Below are 18,787 nucleotides of genomic sequence, written 5' to 3'. Positions count from 1 at the left end.
TACACTTCTTTTTACAGAGACCTGAATTACTTCCAAGTTTAGAACAAATATTACTCCAACTGTTTGCCAGATTTACTCTTAGATAATTTCTGCCAGGACCTAAAATACTACTTTACGCCTACATTCTGAGCTTTTGTAACCTAACTGGGTAGCATCCCACTGGTCGTAAGAATACTGAGGAACAGGTGAGGAGGCTTTTAACTGATGTCACCGTAGGTTGGAATGGGGATTGTCTTTGTTACCTTGTGGCCATCTAATTTCAGAGTTACAGCTCTTGTGTTAAACTATTACACTGATGATTCTAAACAGCTCAGATTTACATTTAGCGGATAAGAGCTAACTCTATTCTTTGCTTTCCACATGGAAAAATGGAAAAGCAAGAAAGGATAAATGATGTTGGACAGACATGACCCTTCCTCTGGTTTGTTAAGGCTTTTTCCTATGGTCTAAGTGTGAAATCCTGAGATTTCTGAACTGAGTAGTCAGTTCTCATCATCTCTGAATATTGCTTTTTCTTACAGGCAGCGAGAATCAAAATAAAGTGGAGACTCTTCAAAAAGTTGCATTAAAATACCTTTTACATGAAGAGCTGCCCTGCTGGCAAATCTGGAAACAGGTTACAAGTGATTTAACCAAGTGTCTTCAGAGGAAGAGTTCCCAGTCACTGCAAGGTGATTCTGTTCAGGTTTCTGCAAATGGGAACGATCTGGTGAATCATAAAGGAGATAGCTCCTGTTACCTTGAAAATCAAGAGTTCTCAATTTTGAGAACCCAGGATTCTTACGGGAATACATATCTGAGTGCATCACAGAATCAGAGTAGAGGTAAGCAAATTCATGTGAAAAATAACCTGCACGTATGTGAAGCCTTCATGAAGAAACCATCACTTAGTGATCATATTAAAACTGACACAGAACAGAAACCCTACAAATCTAATGAATGTGGCAGAAGTGTGAGTGATGGCTTCAGTCAGCATTTACCCTTCGGAGAGAAACTCCATCCATGTAATGAGTGTGGAAAGGGCGTCAGTTACAGCTCAGTGCTTTTATGTCATCAGAATGTTCCCATAGGAGAGAAATGCTCCAGTCAGAACTCACATCTGCAGACTCGTCAGAGGACTCACTCAGGAGAGAAACTCACTAAATGTCATGAATCTGGTGATTGCTTCAATAAGAGCTCTTTTCATTCTCCTCATTCTAATCACACAGGAGAAAAGTCCTATAGATGCGACAGTTGTGGCAAGGGGTTCAGTAGCAGCACAGGTCTCACCATTCATTACAGAACTCACACTGGAGAGAAACCTTATAAATGTGAGGAGTGTGGTAAATGCTTTAGTCAAAGTTCAAATTTCCAGTGCCACCAGAGAGTCCACACTGAAGAAAAACCATACAAATGTGAAGAGTGTGGGAAGGGCTTCGGTTGGAGTGTTAATCTTCGTGTCCATCAGAGGGTCCACAGGGGTGAGAAACCCTACAGATGTGAGGAGTGTGGGAAGGGCTTCACTCAGGCCGCCCATTATCACATACATCAGAGGGTCCACACTGGGGAGAAACCTTACAAATGTGATGTCTGTGGTAAGGGCTTCAGTCACAATTCACCATTAATATGCCATCGGAGAGTTCACACTGGAGAGAAACCATACAAATGTGAGGCGTGTGGGAAAGGCTTTACCCGTAATACAGATCTTCACATCCATTTCCGAGTCCACACCGGAGAGAAACCCTACAAATGTAAAGAGTGTGGGAAGGGCTTCAGTCAGGCTTCAAATCTTCAAGTCCATCAGAACGTCCACACTGGGGAGAAACGATTCAAATGTGAAACGTGTGGGAAAGGCTTCAGTCAATCATCAAAGCTTCAAACCCATCAGAGAGTCCACACTGGAGAGAAACCGTACAGATGTGATGTGTGTGGTAAGGACTTCAGTTATAGTTCAAATCTTAAACTGCACCGAGTAATTCACACTGGAGAAAAACCATACAAATGTGAGGAGTGTGGGAAGGGTTTCAGTTGGAGATCAAATCTTCATGCTCATCAGAGAGTCCACTCAGGAGAGAAACCCTATAAATGTGAAGAGTGTGATAAGAGCTTCAGTCAGGCCATCGATTTTCGTGTACACCAGAGAGTTCACACTGGAGAGAAACCATACAGATGTGGTGTCTGTGGGAAGGGCTTCAGTCAGTCCTCTGGTCTTCAGTCCCATCAGCGAGTCCATACTGGGGAGAAGCCATACAAATGTGATGTCTGTGGGAAGGGCTTCAGGTACAGTTCACAGTTTATATACCATCAGAGAGGACACACTGGAGAAAAACCTTACAAATGTGAGGAGTGTGGGAAAGGCTTTGGGAGGAGCTTGAATCTTCGCCATCATCAGAGGGTTCACACAGGAGAGAAACCCCATAAATGTGAGGAGTGTGGGAAGGCCTTCAGTCTCCCCTCAAATCTTAGAGTCCATCTGAGTGTTCACACTAGGGAGAAATTATTTAAATGTGAGGAATGTGGTAAGGGCTTCAGTCATAGTTCACGTCTTCAGGCCCATCAGAGAGTCCACACTGGAGAAAAACCATACAAATGTAACATATGTGGTAAGGACTTCACTCACCGTTCACGTCTTACATACCATCAGAAAGTCCACACTGGCAAGAATCTTTACAAATGACAAATGTGCTAATGGCTTCAGTCCGGATGTATATCTGCAAGGTTCTGGAGCATCCGTGCTGGTGAGAAACACTATAAAGGATTGAGAGCAGAAAGGATTTCTTCAGTTGGAATTTTTCTAACAAATCCATTAAAATGATGACATAGAACCAGAGTAACAGGAATAGGACTCAGATTCAGGAGAGAAATAGGTTGTAACCCTCTTGGTAAGATCCAATTGGTAAAAATGGTCTTTCAAAGTGAATACATGTCTACAGATAATTGTAAAAAGGATATTTGCCATATCTAGCTAGTTTTGGGGGGTGGGGTCAAGGAAGGTTTTGGATTATTTTTCCTTTAACATCCATCTTATACATATTTACAGTGGCCCTTATTTTTACTAAAGCTATGAAAAGTGAATAAAATAACTGACTAAAGATTTCCTGTAGCTGAGAACTCATACTATGATTGCTTTATTTCGTATGGTACATTGAATTAAAACTAAGAAATAGCTCCTCAGAGATGAATCTTTGCTGTTTGGAAGTAAGTTTGTATCTGCCACAAATGTATCTAAGAGCAGCATTGTTTATGATAGCAAACCTAGAAGTAATTGGATTGCCAAAGTATTTTACAATTTATTGATCTAGTAGAACACTATGCAAACATCAAACGGGAGAAGATAAGCTTGTAGATGTTGGAAGATGTCTACAATATATTAATGTGGAAAAACACAAAGTATGGCATTTTTATGTGATCTCATTTAAAAAAGAAAAGGTATAGGTGAATAGATAGGTATTTATTTCTACTTATCTCTAAGTGATGGGATTTTGCATTTCTTTAAACTTCTTGTTTTTAAAAAACTGAAAACTTTCCCCCACGTTGTAAAAATTATATAAAGTCTCTTATATACCCTTTACTCAGAATCACCAGTTAATATATTCACATCTATGTAAGTGAATGTGTTTTTATACACACACACATTGATACTTATGTGTACACATACATATCAAACATAAAAGATAGTTGATTCATTTTTTTTCCCCCTAAAATTTACTCAGCCTCGGAGCGGGCAGAGGTTGCTGTGGCTCCTCTGGCTACCCCACTTCATCCTCCAGGCCACTGCCACGGCTTGGTCCTGGCTGTCTTGGGACTGGCTCTGCCTCTGTCATCCCCCACCCTGGCTGGAGCCCAGTGTCCTGCGTTGATCTAAATATAATTGTAATGTGATTATGATTACATAAGAACAGAAGCCCAGGAAAAACCCACCTTCATTGTTACTGCACTTTTTCCCCTTGGAACCTGAATAGATAATTTACTTTTTCTAACTGGTCTCGCTCTCGCTCTGGCTCTCGCTCTCTCTGTCTCTATCTCCCTGCTCCCCATCTCCCTCCCTCCCACCCTTTCTCGCTCTTGAAATGTGTTTTTTGGTAGATGACAAAATCAACTTAGGAGTCTTCAAAGAAAGGTATACGCGCATATTGCCTCTTGCATAATTTACTTATTCTCCATGTGAGTATCCAGTTGTTCCTTTATATAGTTGTTCCAGTTACTGAAAATTTTCCTCATTCCCCAGTACTTTGCAGTGCCACTTTTAAAGAAAATCAGTAATCTGTATAGGATTAGATGTGTGTCCTGGCTCTCATTTCCCTTTGGTTTATATTTCAATACTTTTGCCAATACCACACCACTTTAGTTACCATAGCTTTGCAATGAGTCTTGGTATTTGGTAGAGGATGTCTTTTCATCTTGTTCTCTTGGGGTGTCTTGGCAGCTTCCTGTAAGGGTAATAGGAGATACAAACAAAATCACCTTTCAAAAAAAAAAAAAAAAGAATCAAATTGAAATTCTAATTCTAACCGCTGGTGTACAGAAAAGATGGAGAAATATTTGCAACAACAAATGAAACTGGAGGGCATTATGCTGAATAAAATAAGCCAGACAGAGAAAAACAAATACTGCATGGTATCACTTATATGTGGAATCTAAGAAAACAACAACAACCCAGACATAGAAACAGAGTAGAATGGTGGTGGTTGCCTGGGCCTGGGAGGTGGGGGAAATGGGGAGAGGTTGGTTAAAGGGTACAGACTTTCAGTTATAAAATGAATAAGGTCTGAGCATCTAATGTATAGCATGGTGACTATCACTGATAATGTATTGCTAAGAGAGTAGATCTTAAAGGTTCTCACCATGAAAAAAAAGTCACAATGTACTATTATATGTCAATTCATCACAGGCTTTAAATATATGACAATTTTGTCAATTACATCTCAATAATGCTACAAAAAAATGAATTTGTTACAGTTATCTGAGCAGGACCGCTCACTTCCACACCTACTTTTTGAATAATTGCTCATTACCTTGTAGAAAAATAAAATATTCTATGTATGTACTTATGATGTCAGGAGAACACTGGATGTTGAGATTTTTGAAGGTCAACTAAAGAAAGAAACATTTGCAAAGTATATTCTAGGCTTTTTGTTTTTCAAATTACAGTATTTCCTTCACTTTCTTCCAAGTGCACCTTCTTTCATTTGCTAGAAAACCCCACGTTTCTAAATGAGCAATTAAAACCAACAAAAATGGGAAACTTACTTGTGTGGCTGGATCAGAGGTTACTTTTCCTTCTTGAGTCTTTAGCATCTTGTAATGAATAATAGCTCATACCAGGTAAACTGTCAGAGGTCTAGATGCCGCCAGGCACGAGTAGACTCAAAAAAGCAGCAGCATCAAATCAAGTTTGAGATCCTCTCTTCACCTTTTTCTCCTATACAGCCACATTTATTATTACTGATTTTTAAAAAAAATTAAAAGGAAAGAAGGAAAAAAATAAAAGTCAAGGGCTAATAGTGCCTGAGAACTGACTGAACCGATCCATCCTGTATATTAAAAAAAGAAAAAGAAAAAGCGGCAACCTAGTGTAAGCGCTACCTTGTCGAGGATTCTGGGAAATGTAGTCCAAAAGCGCCAGGTAGAGCCACTTCCGCTTTCGAAGGGTGGAGCTGTAGCACCTTGTTTTTCTCGGGGATTCTGGGAAGTGTGGTTCAGGAGCGGTGTATAGTCCGGACACTTGCGCCGCAGGAGAGCGACGTGTCCTGGTCAATACTTTCTACGTAGGAGGTGAGTGAGTGCCGAACCCCCGTGTCTCTTCCGAGTTTCCTGGGCTTGGGACCCGCAGGTGCAAACCTCGCCCGCCCCCCCCCGCCACCCCGGGGAATAGAAGCGGCGGAGGGCAGGGACCACGGTTTGCATCACGTTGGCGTTTAGAGCGGTTGGTGCATCCCGTGTGGGGGTGGGCTGTGGTCGCGATTCTAAGTTTGAAGGCCTCCTGGGCGTCCGGGTTCCCTCGCCTTCCCCATCTTCCGCTCGCTTTCCCGCCTTTTAGTGATGTAATCTTTGTAGTTATGTAATTTCTCCGTTTATCTTTTGTAAAGTGGAGTTAATAGTAGTACCTGCCTAGCAGGCGTGTTGTGAGATTTAGGTGAAATACAAAGATGTCAAAATGCTTAGAAGCGATCCTGGCACAAGCTAAAAAGGCGGTCGGTTGTTACCAATCTATTATTTCTGTCCGAGAAGCGCTCAGTCCCTGAAAGCTTCTGTGCTGAGCCAGGGGTTGGTGGGCTCCAGCTATCGCTGCTGAGCCACTAGCCCTTCTCTGATCCCTGCCGGAAGTGGGGCTGTTCATAGATTCCTACGGACTCCCCACTCCATCCTTACCCTTTTTTTTTAAAAAGGAAGGAGTGGTTCTCACCCGCCAGCTGGTGCCTGGGGGTGTCCACTGTGATTTATTCTGAACCAGAGACACAATTGTGCTATCTTGCCACCTCTTTTCCTTTCTCAGCCCTGACTTCTCAAAGAAGGTGCAAAACGGAGGGAGTGACCCAGTGGCTCCTGGTAACATTGTACAAACTTGGGAGAACTTACCATGCTGTGTGCCATTTAAGCTCTCAGTTGGAGAGCAGACTTCCTAAACTCATTAGCAATTTTTTTCTCTTGGGCAAATGCTCAAATGTTAATAGCATACATGGGAGGTTGCCTGAGACATTTGTTGACAGTAACAATTTTCGTTAACATGTTAAGTGCCAGATAGTCTTCTACAGGCTTTATATGCATTAATTAACTTAATCCTCATAATAGACAAAGATAGAAGTCCATATTTTACAGATGAGAACGTTGATAGGTAAAAAATTTAAGTTATTTTCCCAAAGTCAAACAAGAGAAAAAGACAGCACCAGGAATTTGAACCAGGCAGTGGTTCCTGACCTACATACCGTAGTCTCCTTCAGCCCTAAGAAGTAGTAATCCCCGTGACTGAAGCAGGAAGGGTCATTGGGTAATATTAATAATTTAGGACCTTAGAGGACTTGAAGGCTATGCTTATTTAATTTAAGTCCTTGTTATATTATGTGACATTATGTTCATATTATGATTATAGAATTAATTTGTGCTCATCATACTTTCAGAAACATGAAGAAAGCCAAAGATTTGCAAAGTAGAGATAAATAAGACCTAGCCAGACCATCTGCTCTAATGCATCTTTTGGAGCAAAAATTAATATAAGACCCAGTCTTATTTTAATATAAGACTGGGTATAATATAATATATACTATAATACCGGGTCTTATATAATATCATATAGGACGCATTAGAGCTGATGGTCCGGCTAGGTCTTATTTTCGGGGAAACACAGTATAAACATGTTAATTTGTTTCTCTTTAGTTATGTCTATGTCTGTGTCTATGTCTGTTTTTTTCTATTCTTCTCAAAAATTGTATCATACTTGTACTTTTATATTTGGTAACTTGTGATCATGAACTATTTCAAACACAAATGTAGAGAAGATAATATACTAATGAATTCTCATGGAGCCATTAATCCTTGTCAACCTTTAACCGTTGTCAACCTTTTGTCAATCTTGTTATATAATCCTCCCTCTCCCCCTTTATTATTTATTTATTTGTTTATTTTTTAAAGATTTTATTGGGGAAGGGGAACAGGACTTTTTTGGGGAACAGTGTGTACTTACAGGACATTTTTCCAAGTCAAGTTGTTGTCCTTTCATCTTAGTTGTGGAGGGTGCAGCTCAGCTCCAGGTCCAGCTGCTGTTTTCTAGTTGCAGGGAGCACAGCCCACCATCCCTTGCGGGAGTCGAACCCGGCAACCTTGTGGTTGAGAGGACGCATTCCAACCAACTGAGCCATCTGGGAGCTCAGCGGCAGCTCAGCTCAAGGTGCCATGTTCAATCTTAGTTGCAGGGGGCGCTGCCCACCATCCCTTGCGGGACATGAGGAATTGAACTGGCAACCTTGTGGTTGAGAGCCCACTGGCCCATGTGAGAATCGAACCGGCAGCTTTCGGAGTTAGGAGCATGGAGTTCTAACCGCCTGAGCCACCGGGCCGGCCCTCATATATATTTTTTAACAAATCTAAAAAAAAGCAAACAACAACAACAACAAAAAAACCAACAAATCTGTCTTGAGTGTCTGCTACATGCCATGAATTGGAGAAAGAGTAGTGACCAAAACAATACAGCTTAGATTCTTAAAAAATAGATTATAAGTAAGATAAATAACTAAAACACACAGTATGTTAGGGAGTGATGGCACTAAATATAAAAAGGGAGTGAATGCGAGAAGAAGAGAATTGGTGGGGTGGAGGATTTAAATTATGTAAAGCATGTCCATGGAGGAACTCTTTGAGGAGAATGACATTTGGGTAAATACCTGATGGTGGGAAATAAAGAAAAAAAATAAACAGTTTTTCTAAATAAATAAATACGGTTTGCCTTATCCAGAGCCCATGATGGACCCTTTTATGATATTTCACATTTAAGTATGACCTGGACATTGCTTGAGCAAAGCAAATAAAATAAGAAACCCAGAGGAAGAAATTGGAAGATGCAGCTCACCCTCTCCTCCTCCCAGTTGGAACAGCCTCAGAATTGAACAGCTCAAGGGAACCCCAGTGATCGAATAAGTGGAGTGTGTCTTCAGTCATTCTTTGATTCCACGTGTTTTGAGTACTCCCTCTATTCTAGGTGCTGGAGATAAAAAGATGTGTTAGTCATCTCATAGGCAGAACAGATGCTTACCCACTAATTATCCCCCACCTGCCCTCAGGTGATGGAAGGCTTCTGGGAGAGGGATTTGAAGGGTGAGAGCCAGCAGGTAGCCAGCTGAGCGAGACACCCCAGGCCCCACTTGCTTTCCTCTACTAAATACTCTGAAATACCAGGTCTCCTTGCACAACCCTGTTACTGAGCCAAGCAGGAGTGTGTGGCAAATATAGGGCCAGAGACAGAACTGGGCGTTACGCACGGCTATTTCTTCCAGGCTTTGAGAAGTGGATGCATCGCTCTCGTCCCTACTAGAGTATTTCCTGAGCTAGGAGGACCCACAAACATGAGTAGCTATCATGTATTCTGCGCTTATTTGAATGTATTCACCGAAACTTCTTAAGAATGCTGTGAACTTGATACTGGTATCGTCCCCATTTTAAAAATGTGGAAAGACATAAAGAGCTAGTAGGACAGAAGAGTCAATAGTGCAGTCCTGATGATTTGCTCCACCACCCCCCACCCCCAGACCTTTTGGCCTCAGAGTTCACGCATAGTCATAGCCAGTACATTCCACTGCCTTTCATGTTCCATGAGACCCAGGATGAGAACGATACCCTGGGAGCTGCAAGGACTTTTAGCCTTACTGCTTAGAGCTGGGCAGGTTGTTCACTGCACAGGGGTCCCTGGCTGAGGGGCTAGTGATACAGGCCAAAGGAGGGGTCGCTTTTTAAAATTCACACAGAGAGCCACTGTATGGGTCAGAGCCTATGGCTCATGGCTTTTTTCTTTTTTGCCCGTTCTGCCTTCCTGGGACTCTGCTCTTCCCCAGACGGAGCAGGAGAAAATGACCAAGTTTCAGGTGCGTTGAGTTTTGGTTTTTAGCTCTTAAAATTACGTTTCTGGTGGCAGCCCGTTAACTTAGTTGGTTAGAGCGGGGGTGCTCTTAACAACAAAGTTGCCGGTTTGATTCTCACATGGGCCACTGTGAGCTGCGCCCTCCGCAACTAGATTGAAACAACTACTTGACTTGGAGCTGACGGGTCCTGGAAAAACACACTTAAAATAAATAAAAGTTAAAAAAAAAAAAGTGACTTAAAAAAAAAAATTACGTCTCTGTCTTCCTTAATGATTAGACACATCTTTTTTTCTCTTCCTTGGGAAGTATAATGGAAGAAAACAGGTGTTTATGTATGTCAATTACTAGCCTTTTTATTAGTTCTTTTTTCTGTTTTGTTTTTAGCTTTTGGTTTGTTTTGTTTTATTTTATCATCATCTGCATTTCAAAAATAGTGCAGAAATTCATAGCTATCAAAAAAATGTAAGAAGCCACATTACTATACTGCTGATAAATCAGCTAGTTTCCCCATGCTACATTTTATATAATCACAACCACAGTATATGTACAATTTTCAGTTCTCTTTTTTCACGTAATGTTATCACTTGAGTTTTTTGTGATTCAGCATTCTTTTATGTACCTGTCTCAAACTTTTTGCCTAAACTTCAAAAGCTACAAACAAGCATACACACTGCTGTGCCTCTGAATACATTTTGTTTTGATTCATAGCACTTTTGCATGGTGCTTTTAAAATTGAAATATAATTTACTTATAAAAATTACATAGCTCTTAAGTGTGAGGTCAGTGACAGTTGCATATCCCGTTTTGAAAGTTGAATAATTGCATTAGTCCACCACCCAAACAAGAAATAGAATGTTTACGTTACCCCAAAAAGTTCTCTCACAAGTCAGTTTCCTACCCCTGGGAGCTATCTGCTGTTCTGATCTGTCATCATATGATTAATTTACTTTTTTCAAATTAAATATAATTAATGAAATCATACACCATGTACTCTTGTGTCTGGCTTCTTTCACTCAGCATAATGCTTTTGAGATTCATCTACCGTGTTTCCCTGAAAATAAGACCGGGTCTTATATTGTTTTGCTCCAAAAAATGCATAAGGGCTTATGTTCAGGGGATTCATCCTGAAAAATCATGCTAGGGCTTATTTTCCTGGTTAGGTCTTATTTTGGGGGAAACATGGTATGTTGTGTGTATTAATACGTCATTCCTTTTTACTGCTGAGATGTATTCCATTTTATGAATATATCACAGTTAGTTTATCCTTTGAAAGGATAGATAAAATTCTCCTTTTGAAGGGTGTTTGGGTTGTTGTATAGCTTTTGATTGTTATGCATAAAGCTCTTGTGAATATTTTGCACAGGTCTTCTTGTAGACATGTTTTCACATCTCTTGCATAAACATCTAAAAGTTGGATGCGTGGGTTTGTAGGGTAGATGAATGTAAACTGTTTTCCAAAGGGGTTGCCCCATTTTACAGCCCCAGCAGCAGCATCGGAGAGTTGCAGTTGCTCTGTGTCTTTGCCATTGTTTGGTGTTGTAGATCTTTTCATTGAAGGCATTCTGATGAAATGACATCTCACTGTGACTGTAATTTGTATTTCCCTCCTGAAAAATGATGGTGAATACCTTTTCATGAATTTTTTGCATCATTCGTATATACTTTATGAGAAGTTTGTTGAAAGTCATTTCCCCATGTTAAAAATTGTCTTCTATTTTTATTGTTCGTGAAGTTCTTAATATATTTTGAGTTCAAGTCCTTTGTCAGTTATATGTACTGTAAATAATTTTTTTCCATTCTGTCATTTGTCTATTTGTTTTAACGCTCTTTTAAAATCAGTTTTAGTTGTAATTTACATATAATTTACATAAAGTAAATACATTTGGTCAGTTTTGACAAGTATACTCAACGTGACCACCACCACCATCCAGATGTAGACCATTTTCATCACCACAAAAGGTTCCCTTGTGCCTCTTCCCATGCTCCTGGCTGACCGATTCACTTTATGTCACTACAGATTAAATTAATCTTTTCTTGAGTTTCATATAAATGAAATTATATAGCATGTATTCTTTTTGTGTCTGACTTCATGCCCATCATTATGGTTTTGAGCACATCAAGAGTTTGTTTTATTGTCACCCCAATAAATTTTAAAAAAAGGAAAAAAAAAGAGTTTGTTTTTTCTTGTTGCATAGTATTTTGTCGTTTGAGTAGACCACAATTTGGTTTTCTATTCACCTGTTGATGGACATTTGGGTTGTTCTTAGTTGTTGGGTATTGTAAATAAATTCCATAAGCATTTGTATACTAGATTTTTGGATGAATGCAGGGGTTTTCGTGTTTCGTTTTTTATTGTTTTGATAAATAACTAGAAGGGGAATCTCTGGGTCATATACTTAACTTTTTCAGAAATTGCCAAATCATTTTCCACTGTGGTTGTATATTTTACAGTCTCACCAGCAATGTGTTAGAGTTCCACTTGGCTCCACATCCTTTCCAACATTTGATATTTTCAGTCTTTTAAATTTTAGTGATTGTAATGACAATAGTGTAGTGATATATCATTGTAGTTTTAATTTACATTTCCCTGATGCCTAAGGATGTTGAACATCTTTTCTTTTGCTTTTCGACCATTTGTGTATCTTCTTTTGGAATTGTTAGTTCAACTCTTTTCCTCAATTTTTAAATTAAGTTTTGTTCTTACTGAATTTTAATATTTCTTTTTATATTCTGGATAGTAGTCCTCCTGACCCATGACATTTAGATCTTTCATTGACATCTTCTTCCATTTATTTGGATCTTACTTCATTTCTCTCAGTTATGTTTTATAGTTTTCAATGTGTAGATTTCTTATACATATTTTGTTAAATTTATCCCACGTGATTGATGTTTTGGGGTTGTTATTCTGAACAGTGTTGTTTTTGAAATTCAATTTCTATTTGTTGCTAGAATATAGAAATATAATTGATTTTTGTATCTTGACTTTGCTAAATTTGCATATTAGTTCTAGTAACATTTTCTATGTCACAGGATTTTCTACATAGATGGTAAATAGAGTTATACTTCTTCCATTCCCATCCCCATTCTGTTGACTTCTTTTTTCTTCCCTTACTGCATTGGCCAAAACTGCTAGAACAATTTTAAGTGAAGTACTAACTATACGTGCTCGCCTTGTTCTTAATTTTAGGGAGAAAGCATTCAGTCCTTCTCCAGTACCTGAAGGGTTTTTTAGTAGATGTCCTTCATTGGGGTTGAGGAAATTCCCATCTAATTCTACCTTATTTAGAGTTTTTATCATGAACGAATGCTGAATTTTGTAAATTGCTTTTCTGTTTATACTCCGACGGTCACCTGTTCCTTTGGTCCAGTTTGATTCTTTTGAGACTTGTTTTTAAGCTTTTTTTAGGATGGGTCTAAGAGTAACTTTTATTCTAGAGCAGTGGTTCTCAATTGGAAGCGGTTTTGCCCCGACATGGGACGCTTGGCAATGTCTGTAGACATTTTTGATCGTCATGATGAGTACCCCTGACACCTACTGGGCAGAAGCCAGGGAGCCTGCCACACATCCTACAATGAGCAGCGTCACCCCCCACAACAAACAATTACCTGGTGTAAAATGTCAATAGTGTCACTGTCCAGAAACTGTTCTAGAGATAGTGTAGCCCTTCTCCAAAAGCATGGCCCTTCAGGGCTGCTGTTGAATGTCCCTAGTGATCAGTGAGGGCTTTCCATTTCGGCTGTTTGGAGTTCACACTCCTCCAAGTCCTGCTAAGCTCTGGGAACCATTCAGCCCATAGCTTCCCAGCCGCTCTTGGCCTGGCCCGTGCAGTTTCATCCTGTACATGCACGGTTTAGTTTTTAGCAGTAGACTCAAAGGTGGCCTGTGCAGATTTCCGTGGCTCTCCTTCTGCATTACTCCTTTCTGTTTGAAACTGCCCTGAAATTTTCAGCTACCTCAGCCACACCATTCTCTGATTTCTATCTCTTTAACTCACCAAAGCTCTGTTTGGGTGATCATACGGCTCATCTCATTTGTTCCCTTCATTTCAGGGATCAAAGTAGTATGCTTGCAATGTCGGAAAATGGTTGTTTCATATATTTTGTCCCTATGTTTCCTACATATTTATGGTAGGAGGGCTTTCAGTGCTAGTTACTGTGTTACAGCCAGAAACACAAGTTTCTGTCACTGCATTTTTAACAACTATATCATATTTCAATGAATTAATGTTCCTTAAAAAAATGCCCTATTCCTAAACATTTAGGTAGTTTAAGATTTAAAAAAATAATATTTTAGAGAAGCTGCTGAAACAGTTTTCCTACATATTTGCTGTTCCCAAAAAGCAATTCTGGAGACTGCCACTTCTGGAAAGGTGGAGGAGATATACTTTTCCCTATTTGTACAGCCAACAATCCCGGACATTGTATATTAAACAAACATGAAAGATAGAGAGAAGGCAGACTAGTGAGGGACCTCAAGACTCAGGGAATGGCATGGCAGTGAGTTACTTGGTTTTCTTTTTGCCTTATATACTCATATCCAAGACTGAGTACTGGAGAAGATGGCAATATAGAAATACCAGTGGGTGCAGACCAAAACAGCCTTTGTCTAGTCAAAGGGCCAGGAAAGAGATCCTAGCAAGACAGAAAATTTTTAGATTGTAACTGCTCTTCTCCAGCCAAACACCACAGAAAAAACCTGCAGCCCCACACCCACCCCTGCCAGGTGTAATGAATTCCATCTACCACTGCAGTGTCCGTGGAGACAACGTGGGAGCCTGGACTTCAACCCCCACCTGGTTCTAATGAACCACCTCTTCTTTTTCCAGCTTGCGTGGTGTCAGAGGAGCCTAGAGGAAAATCAGGATTTTCACCACTTCCCGGGGGAATTGAGGCCAACCCCTCTGCCACTTTCCATGTCAGTAGAGGCCAAATGGGAACAGTAGCAAACCACCTCTGCCCCTTCCAGCCAGTGGAGTATCTGCATAGTCCTAGTAAAGAGCCCGAACACTCACCCTGGCCCAGGAGTAATGAGCTCCTCCCCCCGCCAGGTGTTAACAGGGCACATGGGGAATCTGTCCCCCAAAGAGCAGTAACAAAGTTCCACCTCCCTTTCCCTTCCAGAGAGGTGTCAGAGAAGGCCTAGTAAAACAGAAAATTTAAATGAAATCCCAAGTCTCATAACATAATACCAACAATGTCCAAGTTTCAATTGAAAAATCACTTGGTGTACAAGAACCAGGAAAATCTCAACTTGTATGAAAGACAACAAATACCGTGTTTCCCCAAAAATAAGAGGCCAGGTCTTATTTTCAGGGAAACATGGTACAAACAGTGAAATGTCATAGTTAGTTATCTGACAAGGATTATTTTTGTTGTGGTATAATATACATAACATAAAATTTACCACTTTAACCATTTTTAAGTGTACCATTCAGTGACATTAAGTACATTAACAATTTTGTACAACTATCACCACCACACAACGCCAGAACTTTTTTCATCTTCCTAAACTGAAAGTCTGTACCCATAAACAGTTAGTCCCTGTATCCCCCTCCCCCTAGTTCTTGACAGCCAGCATTTAACTTTCTGTCTCTATGTACTTGACTACTCTGGGTACCTCATATAAATGGAATCATATACATAACCCCGACTGGTTTTTTTTCACTTAGTGTAATGTCTTCAAGGTTCATCCATGTAACAAGGATTTTAAAGCATATATCATAAAAATATTTCAGTAAGCAATTACAGACATGCTAGAAACAAATGAAAAATAGAAAATCTTAGCAAAGAAATAGAAGATATAAAGTAGAACCAAATGGAAATTTTAGAACTGAAAAATACAGTCAATGAAACTGAAAAAAAAAAAAAAATCAGGGGGTAGGCTCAACAGCAGAATGAAGAGACAGAGGAAAGAACTTGAAGACAGTATAATAGAAAATATATAACATGAATGAAAGAGAGAAAATAGACTGGAAAAAAATGAACAGAGTGTTAGGGACCCATGGGACTATAACAAAATATCTCTCCCAGGGCAGCCCATTGGCTCAGTGGTTAGAGCGCAGTGCTCATAGCACCAAGGTTGCTGGTTCGATTCCCACATGGGCCAGTGAGCTGCACCCTCCACAACTAGATTGAAAACAATGACTTAACTTAGAGCTGATGGGTCCTGGAAAAACACACTGTTCCCCAATATTCCCCAATAAAAAAATAGAAAAAAAAATAGAGGCGGCTCATTAGCATTAGGTGGGGGTTGAAGTCCAGGCTCCCACATTGTCTCCACGGACACTGCAGTGGTAGATGGAATTCATTACACCTGGCAGGGGTGGGTGTGGGGCTCAGATTTTTTCTGTGGTATTTGGCTGGAGAAGAGCAGTTACTGTTTAAAATATATAACAAAATATAATTTATCTCTGAACAAATGTTCACTTGTCCTCATTTTCATCTCTGAATTCTCCTATCCTTCTAGGGCACAGGAATCAAAATGAGATAGATACTCTTCAAGAAATAGAATTATGATACCTTTTCCATGAAGACCTTATGTGCTGGCTTATATGGGAGCAATTTATAAGTGAATTAACGAGAAATCAGGACTTGATAATAAATCTGCAAGGCAAGAAGCCTTAGTTGCCAAAACAAGGCGATTCCCCCCGTCAGATGTGGGCAGGAGAATCTACTCAGGTTTCTGAAGATGAGAATGATGTGTAATGAAGCTTCAAGGGGAAGTTCAAAGTTCCAATAGTATAAAAAACCAAGAGTTTCCATTTAAGACCATCTGGGATTTCTGGAAGAAAATGGACCTGGAAGAGTCACAGAATTTTAAGGGTAGGTGTCAGCAAATTGACAGAAAAAATAAACTGTGGAGGTGTGATCATTGTGTTATGAAAAGGATCTCTCATCACCATGGTGATGATCAGGAAGCCCTCAAAGGCAAGAAGTCTTACAGCCACAAGAATTGTGGGAAAGACTTCATGAAGAAGTCATCCCAGTATAATCCACTCAGGAGAGCATACTTTGATGAGAATGACAAATGCTTCAACCTTGGCTCTAATCTTGAACTTTATCAGCAATTGCACTTAGGAGAGAAGCCCCATACATGCAGTGAGTGTGGGAAGGGCATCAGGTATAGCTCAGTGCTTTGCATGCATCAGAGTGTTCGCAGGGGAGAAATGCAGTAGGAACGATGAGTGTGGTGATGTCAGTCAGAGCTCACATCTGCACACTCATCAGAGCATCAACAGAGGAGAGAAATCCGACGTGTGCCAGGTATGCGCTAAGAGCTTCAATCGGAATTCTTCTCTTCTCACTCATGAGCCCATTCACCCAGGAGAGAATCTGCACAGGTGTGATAGGTATGTGAAGGGCTCCAGTCATACCTTAGATCTAACCCCACCCTGTGTAGACAACACGAGAGAAATTCTAGAAATGTGAGATATGTGATCAGGGCTTCAACCAGATATCCCAACTTCAAGCCCTTCGGAGAGCCCACCCTAGAGACAAAGCATACAAAGAGGAGGCATGTGACCAGATATTTAATCAGAATTCTGGTCCTCATCAGGGAGTTCACACTGGAGAGAGATCATATGCCTGTGAGGTCTTCACACTTGTGGTAAGGACTTCAGTCAGGCTTCAAATCTTCAAGCTCATAGAATTCATACTGGAGAGAAACCATACAAATGTGATGTGTGTGAACTTCAGCCATAATTCCCATCTTCAGGCCCATCGGAGAGGCCACTCAGGAGCGAAGCCATACAAATGTGAGACATGGGGTAAGGGCTTTCATCAGATTTCTCATCTTCATGACCATCAATGAGTCCACACTGGAGAGAAACGTGGTATGCTGTGTGTGGGAAGGGCTTCAGTCGGAGTTGATATCTTCAAGCCCATCAGGAGAGAAGCCCTACAAGTGTGAAGTATGTGGGAAAGCCTTCATCTGGAATGTGTACCTTCATGTCCATCAGAGGATCCACACAGGAGAGAAACCCTATAAATGGGGTGTCTTTGGTAAGAGCTTCAGTCAGAGCTCACACCCTCAGCCCATAGGAGAGTCCAGACTGGAGAGAAACCCTACAATTGTTTTGTGTTTGGGAAGGTCTTTAGGGAGAGTTCATATCTTCAGGTGCATCAGAGAGTACATATATATGAGGTCTGACAGCTAAGTTTGTGAACTTGTTGCAAGGTATTGCTAACTTTTTTGATATCAAAGGGATTATTTGTTATGAATTTGTACCAGATGGACAAATAGCCAAGTTTACTATTTGGAAGTGCTGAAAAGGCTGCATGAAAAAGTTAGACAACCTGAATTTTTTGCCAGCAATTCATGGCTCTAGCATCACGACAGTACACGGCACTGTCTGTGAGGGAGTTTTTAGCCAGTAAACAAATAACTGTATTGGAACACCCTCCCGATTCCCCTGATCTGGCCCCCAATTGCCTCTTTCTTTACCCAAAGATAAAGGAAACATTGAAAGGAAGACATTTTGATGACATTCAGGACATCGAGGGTAATAGGACAACAGCTCTGATGGCCATTCCAGAAAAAGATTTCCAAAATTGCTTTGAAGGGTGGACTAGGCACTGGTGTTGGTACATAGCTTCCTAAGGGGAGTACTTTGAAGGTGACCTTGGTGATATTCAGCAATGAGGTATGTAGTACTTTTTCTAGGATGAGTTCGCAAACTTAATTGTCTGACCTCGTAAATCCAGTACACCTGATGAGGGTGATAAAAGTGCCCTTCGGAACTTAGACTTCTCATTTTCATCAGAAAATCTACACAGAAGAGAATGTAAAATGTTGTGTTTTAAGAATTCAGGCACGAGATGAGTTTTTTACAGTTGTCTGAATTCCACTGGAGGAAACCTATTTGTTGTATGAATATAACCAGTGTTTCTGACAGAGCTTCAAAATGTCACAGTTTTTAAGAGAATGCACAAAAGAGAAACCCTCTGGTACAATATGTTTGTCAGAACTTCCACATTCTACAGAATCTACACAGGAGAGAGGCCTTAAAAATGATAAGGAAGGTCAGGACTTTAGCACAAGTATAATGATGGACATGACAAAATCCATGCCCACTAGAATGTAAGTTCCACGGGAGCAGGAGGCTTGTTTACTGCTGAATGACCGTGACCTTGAATCAGTGCCTAATAGAAGGTGTCTTGGAAATATCTAACTTGATGGAGAAGAAAACCTATTATAAATAGGACAACCATTTGAAAATTTTAATGAGCTCAAACTCAAT

General features: G+C 40.3%; 1 protein-coding gene, 1 long non-coding RNA gene and 1 pseudogene across 8 annotated transcripts in view; all 3 read left to right on the top strand.

Moving 5' to 3' along the window:
* LOC109460807 (uncharacterized) overlaps positions 1 to 5,034 on the top strand; it is a 69,614-nt gene extending 64,580 nt beyond the window's left edge. For all 5 annotated transcript variants that reach the window (XM_074314174.1, XM_019756553.2, XM_074314177.1 and 2 more), the window contains one exon: positions 522 to 5,034. In XM_074314174.1, the coding sequence (XP_074170275.1) occupies positions 522 to 2,656 (2,135 nt within the window). In that variant the 3' untranslated portion in view covers positions 2,657 to 5,034. The remainder of the gene's footprint in view (positions 1 to 521) is intronic.
* A 506-nt stretch (positions 5,035 to 5,540) lies between these two features.
* Positions 5,541 to 18,787, top strand: part of LOC141566997 (uncharacterized) — a 66,339-nt gene continuing 53,092 nt past the window's right edge. Inside the window, exons 1-2 of one of the 3 annotated variants that reach the window (XR_012490027.1) lie at positions 5,541 to 5,754; positions 9,522 to 9,551. This is a non-coding gene — a long non-coding RNA (uncharacterized LOC141566997). Of the gene's footprint in view, positions 5,755 to 8,428; positions 9,552 to 18,787 lie in introns of all 3 variants that reach the window. The other 2 variants (XR_012490025.1, XR_012490026.1) reach the window with 2 other exon arrangements.
* LOC109460801 (zinc finger protein 112) lies at positions 14,479 to 17,774 on the top strand (annotated as a pseudogene).

This window comes from Rhinolophus sinicus, linkage group LG11 (assembly GCF_036562045.2).
Source record: "Rhinolophus sinicus isolate RSC01 linkage group LG11, ASM3656204v1, whole genome shotgun sequence".
Classification (NCBI taxonomy): Eukaryota; Metazoa; Chordata; class Mammalia; order Chiroptera; family Rhinolophidae; genus Rhinolophus; species Rhinolophus sinicus.
This window is presented reverse-complemented; position numbering and strand designations above follow the sequence as displayed.